This window comes from Equus asinus, chromosome 9 (assembly GCF_041296235.1).
Source record: "Equus asinus isolate D_3611 breed Donkey chromosome 9, EquAss-T2T_v2, whole genome shotgun sequence".
NCBI lineage: Eukaryota > Metazoa > Chordata > Mammalia > Perissodactyla > Equidae > Equus > Equus asinus.
Window position 1 is genome coordinate 96853888 of NC_091798.1, and position 14947 is coordinate 96868834.

Sequence of the window (14947 nt, forward strand, 5' to 3'; positions counted from 1 at the left end):
TAGTGACCCAAAATTCACACCCACCCTGAACCTCAGAATGTGACCTTATTTGGAAATGGGGTCTTTGCCGATGTCATTAAGGATCTTGAGACGAGGTGACCCTGGATTAGGGTGGGCCTGAGTCCAATGACAAGGGTCCTTATCAGAGAAAGGAGAGGGAGATTTACAACAAGAGACATGGGGAGAGGGCCACGCGATGACAGAGAGGCAGAGATTGTGGTGACAGGGCCACAAGCCCTGGAGTCCAGGGGCACCAGGAGCTGGGAGAGGCAGGAAGAACCCTCCCCTGGAGCCTCCGGAGGGAGTGCAGCCCTGTGACCCCTTCATCTTGGCCCTCTGGCTCCCAGCCCAGGGAGGGAGCACGTTCCCACTGTTGTAGCTCCATCTGTGTGCTGCGTGAGGGCAGCCCCAGAAAACTAGCCCTGCCCTGTGCACGCACTCTGAACACCAGAGGAGACTCAGCGCCCATGCAGAGGGCCTGCGGGCAGCATGGGGCCTGCGGGTGGGTCAGGAGGGCTGAGGGAAGGGGCTTCCAATGCCGCCACCAGGGCTGAGCCGGCCTCTGCGCACAGAGCGGTCTGGGGCAGCCTGCTGTGAGAGGGATGGCGTTGCCCACTTCTTCACCTTCCCCACGTTCTCCCCGGAAGGGCCCTCCAGGGACCCACCAAACACCCAAAGCCAAGCAACAGGCAGCATTCATGCGTATCTTCAAAAAATATCCTGAAACTAGCATTTCTCAGTAAAAGCAAAAACCAACACTTTAATAGGTGCAGTATGTACTGTTTGCACGTTTGGCTAAGGACCGGGCAGTGACGGAGTGTCTCCAGTGTTTGTAGATGACCTTGAGGTGGATGAGACTCCTAGCTTCGGTCAGAAAATGACAACAAACCAGAAAGAAACTGGCCTGCTCACCAGAGAGACTGGTGCAAAGCGATGGCAGTGGTCTGTGCTGCGCAGCCCCGAGGCAGCGCCCAGGCTGGACCATGGCCCTGGAGAAGCGGCTGCGGGGACACAGGACACACCCGCGGTGCTCAGACAGGCGGAGCCGGGAGCAAGCAGGTTTCCTCCACAGAGATGCTAGTTGTCCTTTCATGCTCAGCAAGAACGGAGAAAGTCTAAAACCAGCTCGAGGTGAGGGTGGCAGGTGGGATACACCAGGCAAAGCAGGACAGGGGCATGGTGCAGCTGCCCTCTAAACAAAGAGCCGCCACCGTGGAGGCCTGACAGGGCACCTGCGTCTGAAGGCGCCTGCTCCCGACTTTCCCAGGCAGGACTTTCCCAGGCGGCCTGAGAGGCCCTGGGAGAAGTGTGCGAGGATTTGCAGGCGGAGCTCCTGCAGGGGTGCCTGGGGGCAGCCACACCACCTGAGCTGCACTCCCTCGCAGCAGCCCTTCATCCAGAGGCCATGGTACACCTCCTGGGAGGCCTCAAGCACTTTTTCCAGCCCTTGGAATGACTCCCCGGGGTCTCCATCTCAAGGAAGCATGCAGGGGTTGAGAACAACGTACTCAGGGGAGTGATTATTGTCAAAGCAGTCGGCTCTGCGCTTTCCTGTCCTCCTAGGTCAGTTTTTTCATTCGTCGATTATGCTTGTCGATGGTTAAGGTTGTCCGGTCCACGGCCGTGGCGATGCCATCCAGGGCCTCGTCCTGTCTCTCCAGCTCTGTCTCGGCATCCAAGGCAAGACCCTTCAGCTTTCTCAGGATCTGCCAAAAAAGCACAAATGACAGGAGGGGTTTCCTTTTCTTAAACTCTCAAAAACAGCGAATATTTCTTTCCATCATTTTTACAATACTTAAGAAATCTTGTGAGTCAACGGGGATGGTGAATGCTCTGTCCTCATGATGGGGCACAGAGCCAGAGCCAGAAGCTTTGGCCCTGGGTTTGGGCCTCGGTTCCGCCACTTCCTGGAGCTGTCTGGAGCGGGTAGAGCTGGTGGAAGATGACGCCTTCGACCTGCAGCTGTGCTGCAGGCCACGGGCAGGGAATAACCAAGAAGCCCAGGAGATGTGCCTCTGGGGTTCTGCTGTCGCAGCCTGAAGTTCGCTCTGTGTTACCAACAGCCTTGCTTGGATCACCCCACATTCGTGTGGGGTTCCCGCAGTTTGCTCTGTGTCACCAACAGCCTTGCTGGGATCTCCCCACATTTCTGTGGGAGTCCTGCAGGCAGCAGCTGGCCAGCTGGCACAGGCAGAACTGGGGATCTGAGTTCTCGCTCTCACCCAATTATTTTCATTACCTGTCTCCACCCAAGTACCTCACTGCAGACTGATGCTGGAAAAACAAGAGTTAAAAGGAGAAAGTGAAACCCTTTTCTTGTCTATATGTTTGAAATATTTCACATGCAAATACGAAAGGTAGGACAAAACACAGCAGTAAAATCCAAGGTGATGGGCAGTTCCACAATCCAGCCCACGGCCCACTGAGAGATGCTAGGAGACGGCCCTACCTGCCAGGCCCAGGGGCTCCAGGCGTGGACATGTGGAGGGCACAGGGTGCCACAAACCACAGCGACACCACAGAGGGGCACGGCTCCCGCAGGGTGGAAGACTGCTGCAGTAAGGCCAAACCAAGGAAGCCAGCCAGGCTGGATGGCAGGCCCCGACTTGTGACTCAGGTCATACTCCGTATCGTTTCAAAAACTCCTAAGAGCAGCTGTTTTATTACAATTCTATGGAGGCTAATTGCATGGTAAAATGTACTTTAACCACAAACTTACTGAGCCTGGGTTTAAAAATTTAATATCCTCAGGCTGACAACAAAAAGGAATGACTTTCAGAGCAATCTTAATGACTGGCTACTTGCAATAAGTGTCAGTGCCTCTTTCAGGGAAAGTTTCAGACCACTGGTCAGGTCGAGAAAAGGCCTGCAGAGTCTGCATCATCAAGAGGAGCTCTCAGCGCCCGTTATGCACTCCTGGCAATCAACCGCCTGCAGATCTGCACAAAGCCCTCTGTCGCATGGGGGGAAGGTCAGCGCAGAACAGCTGGGAGACTCCTCAGAGGACCTGAGTCTGATCTACTGGCAACACACCATGTGCTGCGCTGAGACCGTCCCCAGGACCCACCAGGGGACACAGGCAGGAGCTCTGGCTTTCACAGGTGGCCTGGGACGATCCTGAGCAGTGCCACTGCCTGGAAAGGAGGCCACACCTCAAGGAGAGTGAACTGCACCCTGTGTGGTGTCTCAGAAGGCACAACAGGACTCGTGCTGTCAAACGAAGCCAAAGGAGGGCCTGACCACCTGGCCCACCAGCCACCGCCTGTGACGGCTGCTTTGTCTGATTAACAAGAAACTGGATAAAGGCAGGGAGGGGGCCAGGAGGATCACGAGATCAACTGTTTCCCCAGGAATGGGGAGGCTTGAGTGAGATCACAAATGTGAACAAGCTGTGAAAACTATAAAGTGCTACGTAAGGTGCCACCGCCAAGTCTCAGAACGCTCAGACCGAAGGGGCCCAGCATTGCAGCCTGCTGTGTGGAGGGGACGCAGAGACGAGGAGAGCTGAGGTCACCTGCAGTCACTAGCAAGTCAGTGACCGGCAGGACTTACCCCACATCCCTCTGCAAACACGGCATCATCCCTGGGATCTTCGTCAAGAGACGGAAGAATAAATCCTGATCCAAGTCAGTCTCAGACACCACCTTTCTGCACCCTCTGGGAGCTGGTGGAAACTCCATCAGTTGAGTCACTTGAAAAACTGGACGGAGCTGTGGAAAGTACACTGTGGGGTCAGTCAGCTCTGGAGGGGACGGCTGGATGACCTAATACAGGAGGTCCCTTCCTTTTCTCACTTCTATGACCTCATGTGGCCGAGGCCCAGACAGCACCACAAAGTGTCCACTCGCCACACAGCCAGGCAGTCCTTCTGCGCCATCCTCTCTGGTCAGCTACCCTCCTAATTCACCTCCCTTCGTGGTGTGACAGTAAGGCCATCCACCAGGAACTCACACAGAATGCCCTGGGAGGCCCACCTTTGCCTCACGCCTACACCTGTGTGCACACGTGAGGAGGGCTCTCTGCGAGGAGCTACTGGGCCGCACAGGCCCTGCGGCAGCTCTCACTGCAGCGCCAGGCCTTGTCAGGCAGGCCTGCTGGCCAGGTCATGGCGCCTTCCATCTGCTTTCTGCCACCTCAGTGTGCACACTCTCACAGAAAAGTACAGCTAGGGATTAAGGTACAGACACATGGTTTCATTTTCTGTTTCCTCCTCGCCCAGTTAACACACCCTGACTGTTCTCTGCTAATCTTCAAACTGACTCTGTTCCACAAATGAGGCCAAGAGGGGTGGGTGACTTGCCAAGTCCCTGAGCGCCTGGGGTCCAGCTCCCAGTGTGGCCTTGACATGACCATTGCATGGACGACAGATGTCACATGACCAGGACACTGAATGAAATCGCATACGTCTCTTGAAAAATGGGCCTCACCAGGGATCAAGGCCATTCACACACCCAAGGAAGCCCCAGGACCTGTACTGGCTTGTAGAGCCTGCGCATAGACAGCAGGCTGTCCAGGACAAGGAGAGCCACACTTGTAATTCTAGAATTTCCAATGCTCACATTTTTAAAAGTAAAAAATGATAAGTATAATTAATTTTAATAATATATTTAATTTAACCCAATCAAACCAAAATATTATCATTTCAACATGAGATCAATATAAACAGTTATTAATGAGGTGTTTTATGCTTTTTTTACATGAAGCCCTAGCAAGCTGGTGTGAATGTTGTACTTACAGCTTATTGCAACTTGGACCGGCCACTTTTCAAGTTGCTTAGCAGCCACATGTGGCCAGCAGCTACTGGGCCAAGTAGCACCAGACATCACAGCACTCCCACCAAGGGCCACAACCCGTGAGAAACCCTGTGTGTCCACACTTCCACTGGCCACCTTCCTCAAGAGGATGACTTGACTGCCTCTTTCCCAGTCCACAATGAACAGTGGCAAAAACTAGAATACTTATGTTCCTGAGTCTGCTTAATAAGCACAGTAATAAGCACACATGACTTATTTTGTGAGCAAGAGCAGCTGGCACTCCCCCAAAAGTGGAGCGTTTTACTGAGTATATAGTCCAAACAAAAGGCTGGATCCTGCTGAATTTTTTGATTTGGAAAAAGTGTCACTGAGGTGATGGCCTTAAAAATATCACTCATTATATGCAGCCTGTTGAGACCCTTGCCTGGCCTATCAAAACTGCACTTGAAATTAATTAATACTGCAAAAATACAAGAGAGATCTTTATAGCTACTAAGTCTGCAAATAAAATTACTGAGTAATTTAAAGTTCAAACTACTAGCACCTCTGGATTGTTGGTCCAGTGTCTTTCTCCTTTAAGAAAGGGACTGAAGTAATTAAGTGGCATTGTGTGCATTCCATATAACATGGGATGGAAAGAATGGAGAATATGAAGTCTGGCCAAACCTTAAAAACAGTTGTTACTTCTGCGGCCCAGGATGACAAGCTGTCTAGTCATCAATGTATAATGCTGCCAGCCTGTGAAATATCAACTCGCCTCAGATGAGCCTTCGCTGGGCTCTGAGTCAAAGACCAGGCTCAAAATGGACTCTGCCTCAAGTCCCTGCTACACTAATAAATAAATCCAGTGGCCAGCCATCTTTGCAGCCACGTTTGTACCTACACAGAAATTACCTGATTAAAAGTGCATTGAGTTTTAGGAGAAACTAACTTTTATAAACTCCATAGAAACATACAGTGCACACAAGCACAGGCAAGACATAAAGATACATGTGCCAGCACCGTCCAGGAGCAGCATGTTGAAGGAAATCACTGGGCGCACTTCAGCTCAGAGGGTGGCAGGTGCTCAACACAGCCAATGCAGGAGGCTCCAGCCCCATGGGCAGTGTGCTGGGCCCACTTGCCAGTCAGTGACTGGGGCGGGACAGCGAGATGACTCAGGCAGGAAATGGGAGGCACATGTGCTCCCTAGGACAGAGCGAAGTTACTGTCCTCTCTGGAAGGGGAGGACCTCCTCCTTCAGCCACATGCTCTGGCAGCCTCCATCCCCCAAGGCCACTGACCCCAGGACAGTGGCACAGACACAGAGCAGATACAGACACACTGTAGTCTCCCAGCCATCTCCACTCTGGCTATAAAAACAGAAAACAGATTAGGGAAAAACAGCTCATCCAGTAGAGTAGGTCCACTCACCAAAACAGACTCACACCAGCCATCAGGGTATGAGAGTCGGGAGGTCAGAGGCCCCGAGCTCTGCTGGGGCCGTACCGCCAAGGGCCCTGAAACGTCTGGGTGTGGGCATTCACTGCGTAACTGCAGCGAGGAGGGGACACGGTACACAGCAGCACAGCCGCGACCTTTCCCAAACATCTGTTATATGCTAGTTGTTGTCTCAACTTCTAGTCTGAAAATGTTTCACTCTACCACATGATAAAACCCCAGGATTTAGAGCGTTATGGTATTGATATTAAGCACCTGAAGTGAGTTTAGTATGAGCTAGACTGTCTGCCCTGATCTTGTTATTAAGCTGACTCACTGAAAAACTGTGAATTTTCTTGCAGTGAGAAATTAGCAACCATTTAAGAACAGAGCTGGGATAAATCAAGCTGTCTGCAACTCAAAATAGTTCTACCAGTTGGGCCATTAATACGCCGTGGAGACGGTAAAGAGGAAAACTTGGCTTCCAGCACAGCCACAGTTCTGGAGGCTGTAACACTCTAGGCTACACTCTGTCACACTCAGCACTCACAGACCACCCCGGGTCCCACCCTGTCCCCTCAGTGGCATTCCTTGAGGCCCCGAGGGCCGTCTGGACGGGCGTCACAGGCGGTGCTCCCTCCTCACGACCCCGCTCTGTGCACAGGGTGGAGGAGTTGAGCACAACCTGCCTCACGCACCAGCCATGCCGCACAGCAGGACTCTGGGTGTCCAGGGATCTGCTGATCGGCCTCCAGCTATGATCGGCCCCAATGGCCAGGACATAAGCGTGGCCTCTTGAACTCAAGGTCCGGATGGGGAAAGGACAGGTGAGCCCCTCCCAGGACTGAGGGGTCCTGGGGCTGACCTGCTGTCAGACCATGAACAGCTTCCCATGACAAGAACCAAGGTCTAAGAGAGCACTGACGCCTGTGAAGTGAAACACTCAGCCGAGTGCACCTTACATGTAGAGTTAAATGCCTCGGTGGGGACACACCAGAACATGAAACGAACGGCCAATGCGTTAGGTCTGTGGCTCTTCAAGAGTGGACAGGCTCAGCCAAGTGGCCTCCTGACACGCTTGCTTAGAGCTGCCATGTGCCAGGACTCTGCCCCGCACAGCGCAGGCGCCTCTTCACTCACTGCTCGCCGGCTTGAGTGTAGCACGCAGGGAAGTGCTGAAGGCCACACAGCTGTGTGGCAAAGGCACTCACTGGCCACCTGAAGCCCTCATGCCACTGATGGGATGGACAGACATACGCCACCCAGAGCCACGTGGCTGAACAGTTTCCCGTAGACTGTGCTCACGTGCTCAGTCCAGTCCCACACTTAAAACCACAAAAAACCTACTTCAAGCCTGGACCAAATATTGCCTAATACTTGCTGACTATTTTTAAAAGTTAATAGAAAGATGTTGGTAACGGATAAGACATCCAGACAGAATATCAATGAAGAAACAGAGGAACTGAACAACACTATAAACCAACTGGACCTAGCAGATGTCTACAGAAGACTCCACCCAAATCAGCAGAACACATATTCTTCTCACATGCACATGGGACACTCTCCAGGACAGAGGTAGACCACAAAACTAGCCTCTCACTTAAAAAGACTGAAGTGCCTTCTCTGGTCACAGTGGAATGAAACCAGAAATGTGGAAAACTGGAAAATTCACAAATAGGTAGAAATTAAACAACACACCCTTAAACAACTCATGGGTCAAAGAGGTAGGCCCGCTTGGCTGGGCCTGTCCACTCTGAAGAGCCACAGACTCAATGCATTTGCTGTTCGTTTCATGTTCTGGGGCGTCCCCACTGAGGCATTTAGCTCTACACGTAAGATGCACCTTCGGTTGGCTGAGTGTTTCACTTCACAGGATTTGTCACTCTCTTTAAAACTTGGTTCTTGTCATGGGAAGCTGTTCACCATCTGACAGCAGTAAATTCTTTGAGACAAATGACAACAAAACATACTAAAATACTAGCAAACTGAATCCAAGTGGGCTCTATCCCAGAATACAAGGGTTGTTCAATGTAAGAAAATCAATCTATGTAATACACCACAATATTAGAACAAAGAGAAAAAAGCCACATAATCATCTCAACTGATGCAGAAAAAGGTATTGACAAAACCCTAACATCCTTTCATGATAAAAACACTCAGAAAACTAGGAATAGAAGGGAACTTCTTCAATATGGTAAAAGGCACATTTATGAAAAACCCACAGCTAACAGCATACTCAACGGGGAAAGACTGAAAGCTTTCCCCCTAACATCAGGAACAAGACGAGGATGACCACTTTCACACTGCTATACAGGACTGTACGCACTGGCATACAGTCATAGAGCCAGAGCAACCAGGAAAGGAAATGAAATAAAAGGCACCCATACTGGAAAGGAAGAAGTAAGACAGTTTCTGTTAGAGATGACATGATCCTACATGTAGAAAATCCCAAAGAATCCATAAGAAAGCTAGCAGAACTAATTAACAAGTTCAGCAAAGTTGCAAGATACAAGCTCAGCACACAAAAATGAGTTGTGTTTCTATACAGCAGCAATGAAGAATCAGGAAAACAAATTAAAAAAATAACCCCATTTATAACAGCATCCAAAAGAATAAAATATCTAGGAATAAATTTAACCAAAGAGGTGAAAGACTAAAAACTATAAATCATGCTGAAAGAAATTAAAGAAGACCTAAATAAATAAAAGACATCCTGTGTTCCTGGATGGAAGACAATATTGGCAAGATGGCAATACTCCTCAAAGTGATGAACAGATTCAGTACAATTCCTATCAAATTTCCAATAGCCTTTTTTCCCCAGAAATGGAAAAGCTGATCCTCAAATTCATATGGAATTGCAAGGGGCCCTGAATAGCCAAAACAATCTTGAAAAGACAAATGAAGTTGGAAGACTCACCCTCCCCAATCTCAAGCCTCACCTCAGAGCTACAGCAATAAAAACAGTGTGGCCCTGGCATAAGGTCAGACACAGAGCAACGGAACAGAATGGAGAGCCCAGAAATCAACCCAGACACCTACAGCCAATGGACTGACAAGGGCACCAAGACCATTCAAGGGGGAAAGAAGAGTCTGTTCAACAAGTGGTGCTGAGACAAGTGGACTTCCATATGCCAAAGAATAAAGTTGGACCCCTACCTCACTTTGTATACAAAACTTAACTCAAAATGAATCGACGACTCTTAGAACAAAACATAGGGATAAAATTTCATTGGATTTGGCAATGGATTCTTAGATATGATGCCAAAATCACAAACAACAAAAGAAAAATAGATAAATTGGACTTCATCAGAATTGAAAACTTATGTGTATCTGTTGTATCATAAAGAATTTGACTGGCCTCTGTCCCTGGCTCCTGGGAGAGACTCTCAATCTTTGGAATTTCCCAGGTAATAGGTGTGTCTTTGTTATTCATGAGCCTCTGGGACCACACCTGAGTTTATGCTAATAGGGTGACTCATGTGGATCCCTAGATAGTTTCAGGGTCAAAGCTGGCCATGCCGGAAAGACCAACCGTGTGATTAGTGGGTAGGGGCTTTGCCTTCTGGGGAGGGGAGGGTGTTGGCGACTGAGTTCAGTAATGTGACCAATGATCCCATCAATCATGCCCACACAATGAAACCTCAATAAAAACTCTGGACACCCGAGGCTCAGTGGAGCTACCTAGGTGGTGAACCTATTGACATGCAGGGGGGGGTGATGTGTCAGTTCCACTGTGAGAGGGCACAGAGGTGCTGCATTTGGGACCCTCCCAGACCATGCCCTGTATGTCTCTTCATTTCACTGTTCTCAACTTAGATCCTTTATAATTGTGCTTTCTAGAGTTCTCTGAGCCACTTTAATGAATTACCAAACCTGAAGGGTCATGGGAAACCCCTACATTTGCAGCCAGTTTGTCAGAAGTGCATGTGGCCTGGGTAGCCCACTGTGGTTTCAGGAAGGGTCAGCCCTGTTGGGGACTAGGCCTTTAACTCATGGGATCTGCGCTAACAATGGGCAGCTAGTGCCAGAACTGAATTGCAGTATACCAGTTGGGGCTGGTGTTAGAATTGCATCAAAAGACATTGTGAAGAAAGTCAAAAGACAACCTATAGAATGGGACAAGCATTTGCAAATCACAGATCTGATAAGCATTTAATATCTAGAATATATATGGAACTCCTACAACTTAGCAAATAAAAAGACAAATAACTCAATTAACAAATGGGAAAAGAACTTGAATAGACGTTTCTCCAAAGACAAACAAATGGCCAATAAGCACATGAAAAGATGCTCACCATCATTAGCCATCAGGGAAACGCAAATCAAAACCATGAGATATCACTTCACATCCACCAGGATGGCTAGAATAACTTAAAATTTTCAAAAAGGAAAGTAAGTGTTGGTGAGAATGTGGAATATTGGAATCTTCATACATTGCTGGTGGGAATATAAAATGGTGCAGCTGCTATGGAAAATAGTTTGGCAGTTCATCAAAAAGCTAACCATAAAATTATCCTATGACCAAGCAATTCCACTCTTAGGTATATGCACAAAAGAACTGAAAGCAAGGACTCAGATACTTGTATGTGAATAAGCGTGGCAGCATTATCCACAAGAGCCAATGGTGGAAACAACCAGTGCTCATCAGTAATGAACAGATAGAGAAGACGTGCGCCATCCATACAAAAGGATATTATTCACCCATAAAAAGGGAAGCAGCACCGATTCATGCTACAAGGTGGATCAGCCTTGAAAACATCATGCTACGTGAAAAAAGCCAGACATCAAAAGGACAAATATACGACTCCACTTACGGGAGATTCCTAGAACAGGCAAAGTCATAGAGACAGAGGAAAGACTAGAGGTTGCCGGGGGCTGGGGGGAGGCGGAATGTGCAGTTATTGCCTCATGGCCCAGAGTTTCTGTTCGGATAATGAAAGAGCTTTGGAATAGAGAGTGGTGATGGTTGCACAATATTGTGAATGTAATTAATGCACTAACTTGTACCCTTAAAACGGTTAAAAGGCAAAATTTATATTACATATATTTTACCACAGTAAAAAACAAGGTTACAATGTATATAGCCTTTTCTAGCCAGGCTTTCAATAGCAAAATAACCAAACACTTGATTCTAAAACTCGAGGTTCATTTAAACACTGACCGAGAAGGCAGGACGATGCTCCCAGGGGCACAACAGTCACCCTCTCAATCAACTCCCCTGAGCATCTGTTTCCTGCTCCTCACGGTCCACACTCTGCACAGCCAAGGAGCTGCTCCAGAGGTGCTCACTGCGATGCTGGTAGGTTCCAGAATTCCTCAGCACAAGATCTTGGAGTTCCTTATCTGGCAGCTCCCTCCCTTTCCATGGTTCCTGGGGGAAAGTGGAAGGGACAGAACGTGCCCCAAGACTCATCTGTATGGGCATCTGGACCAGAAGGGCAGATGCCCTCCAAGCAGCCCAGAAAACGCCACGGGATCTGCGCGAGGGAGGTGCAGAATGCCGGCACAGCCCTCTCTGCCATCTGCAGAGGACGTGTAGCCACACACCTCAATAGGCCCTCCCACTCTGAACAACCACTGCACAGACAACACGGCCTGCGCTGGTGGAGACCACAGCCACTGTAATGCGAGCTCTGAAGGCTGCTGTGGAGGACAGCCGGCTGTCCGGGCGACTGCAGAGGGCAGCAGTGGAGAGCATGAAACCACCACGGGCACACCCGGTGGGGGCAGGCTGGGGGCGCCGCACATCTGTCTCCTGTCTGTCAAAGCAGTGCTCGTGGTTACCAGTGACCTAGTTAACCAAGAGAGCAGACAGGAAAACCATGAATGAATATTTAAAGTGTGGCGTGACATTTTCTGTCAGTCAGCTTTCCTTCCACTGTGGCAGTTTCTGCAGGAGACGGTGGGCACTGGATCCCCTAAGGGTCAGTGTCTGTGCTTTTCAGAGGTGGAAACTGAGGCTGGGGGGTTGGTGGGCAGCTCTCCAGGACAGTGGAGCTGACAGGGCAGGGCTGGGACCAGCGCCAGGATCCCTGGTTCCTAGTCCAGGGCTCTTCCTGGGACTTATGTGCCCTTACTGAAATGTCAACTGTGTATGGACATCAGAAGTTACCAGCACCTTTTCCTGGTTACCAGGCCTTCTTATGGTTTAACAGTTAGAAATGACATAGGATACGATGTCTGGAACATTTATTAATAATTCACAATTAAAGTAACAGATATTGAAATAAGCAGCCTAGCTCACTGCTAATATCTGGACTGGTATCAAAGCCAAAAATAAAAACAGCATTATAAAAACCTCCCCCACCTCTAAAAACTCCAACCTTTTTATATTGTGCCCCATAATTAACGAACGAAACGAACAGTCTGTGAAAGGTTCAGAAGGCGGCACAGGACGAGGGAACCTGAGTAAAGTCTGCAATCACCCCATCACTTCTTGCCCAAAATGCTCAGTGATTCCAAACTGCTCACGGGACACGAGCCAGACTCCCTGACCTGCAAGAAGGTCCTGAGGGTTACTGGACATGTCCAGGTCTCCACCCCATGCCCCTCCACAGAGCCCACTCCAGCATCCAGCTCCACCCCGCACCGTGCCCCTCTGCAGAGCCCACTCCAGCACGCCCTCCCGCATCAGGGGGTGGCCGCCTGGGTTGGAAGGCAAGGGCCCTTGCCTTTCCACCCTCCACAACCACCAGCTTAGCTGTCCCCTCTTCCTAAGAAGCATCATTCCTGGAGCTCGTCCAGCCACGGCCACAGCTGATGGGGACCGTCGTGGAGGCCACCTTGCTCCTTACTCCCTTGACTTTGTACTGATGGTTCTCCATAGAAACCCAAATCTGTTGGCTCTCCAAACAGACAGTTAACACACTGAAAACAGGATAAATAATTCACTGATTCAGACATTTATCTTGGGCTGAAGGACATTTGTTAAATATAATTCTCTTATGTAGATTAGGAATGCAAGAAATGACTGACTGATTTTTTTCCTGACTAGGAGAGGAGACAGATGAATTAGGGCAAGTCTAAATACCAAAGAACAGAGAATGGGGATGAAAGACCAGGATGGTAGAGTTACTGAAAATGAAATGTGTTCTTTAATTTCTAAAGAAGAAAGAAAAGAAAAAGAAAAAAGGACATTAACTTCTTAGGATAGTTTCACAGCAAGTAGAGAACTTCAGCATCCTTTTTGCCTTAAGTTGTTTCGGGGAAGTTCCAGTGAGTTGCCAGTGCAGGTCCATGTGGACTTGGCTCTGCTGAGTGAGCAGACTGGGCAGAGACAGAGACGAGGCACTGGCCCCTCCATCTGCTGGCCCCGGCAGGGCTGTGTCCCATTAGACTCCTCTCTTCATACCAGCTACCATCTGTCTAAGTTTTCCAGTGAACGGACTTTCTGACTGAACTGAATGAATGGCCTCAGTCTTTTTTTTTAATTTCTGTGCTCACTGTTTATGAAGATGCCACACACAGGAGGCACACCAATGTCCTAATGTAATCAGAGGGAGTTCAACACTATAACCTAGAAACTTCCTATGAATCCACGCTCTGCGTATCCCTGTTTACGGGAAATGACAGGAGCGTCCAGCACAAGTCTGCTGCTGCTGCTGTTCCCACTGCTGGGGCTCCTGCAGAACTCACGCTGCCCGATCCCCACAGGCAGGCCGGAGGCGGCCCCTCGCCCACGTCTGATAAACCACAAGACCAGACCCAAGCCACCTTCTCATCTGGTTCCTTTTTGGTGAAAGAGGGAGGCAGGATGAAGAAACACCAAACACAGGATGAGACAGAGAAGTGGAGATTAAAAAGTTATGAAGAAACTTCACATAAAACTGAAACGCCCTCAGGAAAAAGCCAAATACGACTTCTGCTTTCTCATCCCCAAATGCAGCATCAAATACGTGGTAGCCACAGACTTAGGAACAAAAGAGTGGTGGTTCTGAGGCAGGCTAGGTTAGCACATCAGACACTGGAAATGATTTGAGGGACCCTGCCAAACCCATCCCAGGGAATCCAGTTCCCTGGCCAGCCTCCCCCACCACGTGCCCTCCCACAGCGGACCCTGGACTTCTACAGTCACGCAGTAGACGGGGCCCAACCGCAGCCCCATGGCCCACACCTGCGGCCCAGCACAGAGGGAGCCTGCACACTGCATGGGGCATGGGTGTCCCCAAGGGAGATCACAGCAAATCTTCCCTCTCAGCACCCCAACTGCAGTTTGAGTCACCAGACCCATTTCCAAGTAACGACTTTAATAGCATCTGCAACAGAAACCACAGCTGAATAGAGGGGGATTTTCTTGCATTTTTGTTTTCCCCAGAAATTTAACTCATTTCTACTCATGTGTGAGCTTCAACTACACAGCTAAGAATTCTTGTCTAAATATGAAACATGTGTTTTACCTCAAAAAGACAATCTTTCATGAAACCAGGTCCTCCCTGCAAGGAAGGAGGATGAGGCAGCCGACTGGTTTGAAACACTGCCTGCCCCTCCTGCGGGTTCCCAGACCCGCCACCCTGGGATCACCACTTCCCCTGCCCTAAGCCAGCGTCCTGACTCATGGCATCCACTTTCCCAGCATGGACACCGCAGGGCTCACTGAGACTTGCTCAGGACAGCCAGGACCAACCACACAGACACACGCTGTCACGGGAAGGACGGCGACCTCAACAGTCAAGGAGTCTCACTCTCCTCGCAGCTGTGGGTGTGCTCATGTGCCCGCTCCCCTCCCACCACTGCTTTTAGGGGAAGGGCACATCGTACATGGTAGTAGGCACTGG

General features: G+C 49.6%; 1 protein-coding gene across 3 annotated transcripts in view; it reads right to left on the reverse strand.

Moving 5' to 3' along the window:
* Positions 1–732: 732 nt before the first annotated feature.
* SNAP47 (synaptosome associated protein 47) overlaps positions 733–14947 on the reverse strand; it is a 53014-nt gene continuing 38799 nt past the window's right edge. For 2 of the 3 annotated variants that reach the window (XM_044778106.2, XM_044778107.2), the window contains one exon: positions 733–1706. In XM_044778106.2, coding sequence (XP_044634041.1) covers positions 1560–1706 — 147 coding nt within the window. In that variant the 3' untranslated portion in view covers positions 733–1559. Of the gene's footprint in view, positions 1707–3552; positions 3711–14947 lie in introns of all 3 variants that reach the window. The other variant, XM_044778105.2, reaches the window with a different exon arrangement.